The following is a 4895-nucleotide window of genomic DNA, read 5'->3' on the forward strand; positions in this document are numbered from 1 at the left end:
ATGTATATGGGCTTCCGAAATTGAAGAGCAGTGCTGCAGCACTGTCGAGTGTGGACGGCGGCGTAATGAAAACAACAAGTAGTTAGGTATGCGTGTGTTCGTTGTTTTGAATATACGCGACGAGTGCGCCATTTCCGAGTGATTTATCAGAAACATAATAATAATAAGCGATACAGACAAACGTGATGTATGCACATATTATACGATTCGAGTGTCCGCTCTCGACATTAAAATAATATAGAAAATCCAAATATACGTTCTGTGAGTACTGAAAAAAAAAAAAGAAAGAAAAACAGAGAAAAACGGTGGGCACGAATAAATACGATGTCAAAACTCGTTCACATAAACGCACTGGCAATTCATTAATCGTAGGTATAGGGACGTATATATATATATACTGTTATAATTATTGTTGTGTGCTGGAGGTCAATTATTATTTTAAAGGGTGAAAATGTAATGTTATGTGTTATTATTGTATACTCATACCTACCTCGTAATTCAAGTTCAGTATTTTGTTTTCTCAGTCGGGTTAGGTTAGGATGTGTATACACATAACGCGAGATGGTAATTTATGTATAGGAAACTGCAAACACACGACTGAACGTAATACGTACGTGTACCTATATATATAGGTAGCTGGTGTGGTATAGATGCCTAAATAATAATATACGCGCGCACATTGTGTTGTCGAAATGAATTTCACAATAATTTACGAATTGTAAAGTTTTATTAGAATGGGGGATAACGTTATAATGTTTTGCCGGCGGTATTGTTCATGACGTATTATAGTTCGGCTCCGGCCGGACGAACGGGAAGGCCGCGGAGACGCCGTATAATATGCATACACACATATATACCTATATACAATAATAATACTTCGGTATAATGCACGAGGACCTTTGATTGTGTGGTAAAAATCGTTCCCTCTGTATACATATAGGTATATACTATATATATATATATGTATTACATGTGTATGTGTGTGTGAGAGTGTGTGTTCGTATAGGTATTATTATACACGTATACCAAATATATACATATACATAATATTATAATATTATATTATAGAGTAGCGGAAAACGTGGAAAATAAAATATAAAATGATTTATACGCCGAATTCAATGGGGCGACTAACTACAAAAAAAAAAATAAATATATAAAAAAAAACGACATCAATAATAACAAACATTATAACGAATATTTTAAGTGGAAGGTCGGACGACCGAACCAAGGTATACAAAAGCGCGCGTCGGGGTTATACAGCCGGCCGCCGGACCCTTATTATACACATACAATCCATTATTATAATAATGCACACATACACACACATTTATTATAATATTTACCTATACGCGACGGTGGGTTGTTGCCCACCGACTATTGTCGTCGATTTTACAATATAATGTCGTACACCGAAATCGAATGTCCCGGAGAACGGTAAACATTTATACATTTTGTTCAGTCGTGTCGCTGCACAACTCCTCGATCACGTGTTGTATATGTATTAGTGGTGGGCATATCCGGATTTCAAAAATCCGAATTATTCGGATTTGTCAAATCCGGATTTAGAAAATCCGGATTTCACGGATTATCCGGAGTATCCGGATTATTCAACTCGATTTTGCTGTTCAATGACTCATTTTTATATAATAATAATATTTTAATTCTATAATATAATTTTCAGACATGGGTATACAAAATTTCGAACACATTTTAAGTACTAGTGATGTTTTGCGCTTAGCTGTAATAAAAACAATTACTTAATTATGTAAATGGTTTTATTGAAATTTTTAAGCACATTTTTATTTGTAAAAATTAATTATTATTTTTTTATACTAAAAAAAAAATGTAAAATAATGTAACATAACATTTTATATAATAATTATTAAATAATATCTAACAAAAATCAAAATAACAAAATAAATACTTTATAACATAGCAAAAATTATATTTAATCTCACTAGGTAAATAATATATATTAATAATACAACAATAATTCATACAAAACAGTAAACATATTCATGCATATTACTTAAATTATTTTTTTTAATTAAAAATTATTATTTTGTTTTAAAAAAACTAAGGCTGACAAATGGCATGGTGTAATTCTATTACGTTTTGGGGATAATATATTACCGGCTGTTGAAAAAACTCTTTCTGATGAAGCAGAAGATGCTGGTATACATAATATTTGTTTAGCTAATACGGCTAACGTTGGATAAATGTTTTCATGATCTTTCCACCATGCACATGGATCTGCATTATGATTTATTTGAAATTCCGCCATATACCTTGAAAACTCGTCAGTATCATTATTTGGTTCTTCTTCAAGTAATTCATCAAGTGCTGTGCGTTTTTCTGTAGGTATACGTACATCAGTATTTCTGCTTAACAAAACCATTTTTGAACGTACTATTTGTTTAATACGATTTTTAATATTTTCGGAAGATTCAAATGACATATTTTTGTATCTAGGATCAAGTATGCTAGCCATTTGAGTGATACTAATTTCTCTTTCGCAATCGTTGTCAACATCAATTTGTACAGAAAAACGTGTTGATAATTCGTGAATAATGGTCTCTTTGAATAGAGTTGAAAACCTACTATCTAGATTATTGGGTTTATAATGTTTTACAATAAGACTTTTAACAATTGGTAAAACCTGAAAATAAACACAACAATTTTATGATATTTACAAAATAATAATTATTGTTGAATATTAATTTATACTTATAATTTTTAATCAACTTACCATTGATATAGTGACATTTTGATCAGCACATAAAACTGTTGTTGCTGTTTTTAATGGTTTCAATAAAGTAACAAGTATTTCTATTTTTTCCCAGTCTTCTTCTAGTAATTCTTGATCTTTCGCGATCTTACTATTAAAAAGTGTCCGATCAGACATAATGACAACTACAGCTGAACGAAGTTCCAACAATCGTTCTAACATACCTAGAGTAGAATTCCAACGTGTAGGGCAACTTTGTACAAGATTAAGTTTTTTGCACTCTTTCTCAGCTAAATAATTTTCTAAGGCATATGTTCTTTTAGAAGATTGTCGAAAACTAGCAACAATTTTTGATGCGGTTTTTAATAAAGGACGACATGTATTTAAATCTAAACATTTTTTCACAGCTAATTGTAGTGTATGAGCAGCACAACGATTTGAATAAATATCTTGATCGTAAAATAGTTTTACAGCATTTGAAATGTTTGCAGCATTATCATGACTAATTCCCGTTATTTTATTATTTAAATTCCAAGACTCAATAACATTCATAATACTGTCTTTTAAATTTTCAGCCGTATGACTTTCTTGTATTTCTTCAATTGAAAGAGTTACACTATACAATTTCCAATTATCATCAAAATAATGAGCAGTAAATGTTAAATATGAATCAATTGCTGTTGATGTCCAACCATCAGTTGTTAAAGAAATATAATTAATGTTTTCTATGATATTTCTGATACTTTGTGATTTATCTATATACATTTTTTCAATACGTGTAGTAATGCTTTTTCGCGATGGAATAGTATAAAGTGGCTCAATTGTTGAAATTAATGAACGAAAACCTTTATTTTCAACTGTACTAAATGGTAACATATCAACAATTATCATTTTGCAAATACTTTGCGTAATAATTTCACATCGATTTTTATCTAATGGTCTTGAATTTCTTTTACAAATGTTATCGTTATGGTAGTGCTTTTTACGTTTCAAAGCAGGGCTGATTGATGATGAGGAAGTTGACTGAGAAGAAATGAAAGTTGAAGATGTTGAAGCTATTTGTTTTGGGCTTATGCCACCGATTATAATGCGACCATAAAATAGATGTAGATCCCATATTTTTTAAAACGTCGTTGCATACAGAACATATAGCAGTTTTATTTGATTCGCCACGCGTAAAAAAATTCCAAATTTTACTTGGAGGCATTATAGTACAATTATTCAATGTTAACACGTTTGATGCAACAGAAATACTATTCCTACAAATATGTCTCCACTCTCCACTTGATATTTTTCGATAATTTTTATTTGATAATTGTAAAAGAACATGTCCGAGTAAACAATTATATCGATAACAATTATTGTTGTAAGATAAATTTAACTTATCTTCAAAAAACCTTTTTCAATAACCATCCGAAGGTTATGCAGTAAAGATTAATTAATTGGGTATACACTATACTTATCTATTTGGAATGTATACATTTCGAACGATTTTTATGATACGAACTTTGATATAATATAACATTTTGTTAAATTTTCATTATAATAAAATAATTTATTTTACCATACATTAAAAATATTTGTAAGTCTGAAGTCACATAAAAAAGCAAATCCATAAATCCGGATAATCCGGATAATTCGGGAAATCCGGATAAGAATTTGATTCAAATCCGGATTTGGATATCCGGATATTCGGATAATTCAGATATTCGGATTTCATGCCCATCCCTAATATGTATACGATTAATTTTTTCTGAATTTCTATTTTTTTTTGTATTCATTTTATTATATTATATTTGAACTAACGTTTGTCGTTTGCCGCCACTGCACTGACAGCGACAGCAGCAGCAGCAGCAGCAGCAGATGATGATACGAAACGTTTTAACATTACATATTATATAATAATATGTACTTACGTAAATATTGTTATTTTATTTCCTACGGAGATTCAGCCTCGAACCAATTGCACGCGTGTCCACCTCGCGTCATTATTCGCTTCCGTACAATATTATAATATAATATATTGTATTGCCGTAAATAGGAACTAGAGATCTTCACGGGCCATTTTTTTTTATCAGCACGATGTTGCAGATATTAGTATTTTCTATACAAGATTTGATTTTCATAATATTTAGACTATTTTCGAGCTATCCATATATGGACA

The 4895-nt window shown here is 30.6% G+C and overlaps 1 protein-coding gene across 1 annotated transcript; it reads right to left on the minus strand.

Moving 5' to 3' along the window:
• Positions 1–1986: 1986 nt before the first annotated feature.
• On the minus strand, positions 1987–4472 carry LOC132952956 (E3 SUMO-protein ligase ZBED1-like). Its single transcript, XM_061025481.1, has 2 exons — positions 2753–4472; positions 1987–2662 (listed from the first exon to the last, which is right to left on the minus strand). The coding sequence occupies exons 1-2, from the start codon at positions 3620–3622 to the stop codon at positions 2051–2053; spliced, it is 1482 nt and encodes a 493-aa protein (XP_060881464.1). The 5' UTR covers positions 3623–4472; the 3' UTR covers positions 1987–2050.
• Between the last annotated feature and the right edge of the window lie 423 nt (positions 4473–4895).

Source organism: Metopolophium dirhodum, chromosome 9, assembly GCF_019925205.1.
Source record: "Metopolophium dirhodum isolate CAU chromosome 9, ASM1992520v1, whole genome shotgun sequence".
Lineage (NCBI taxonomy): Eukaryota > Metazoa > Arthropoda > Insecta > Hemiptera > Aphididae > Metopolophium > Metopolophium dirhodum.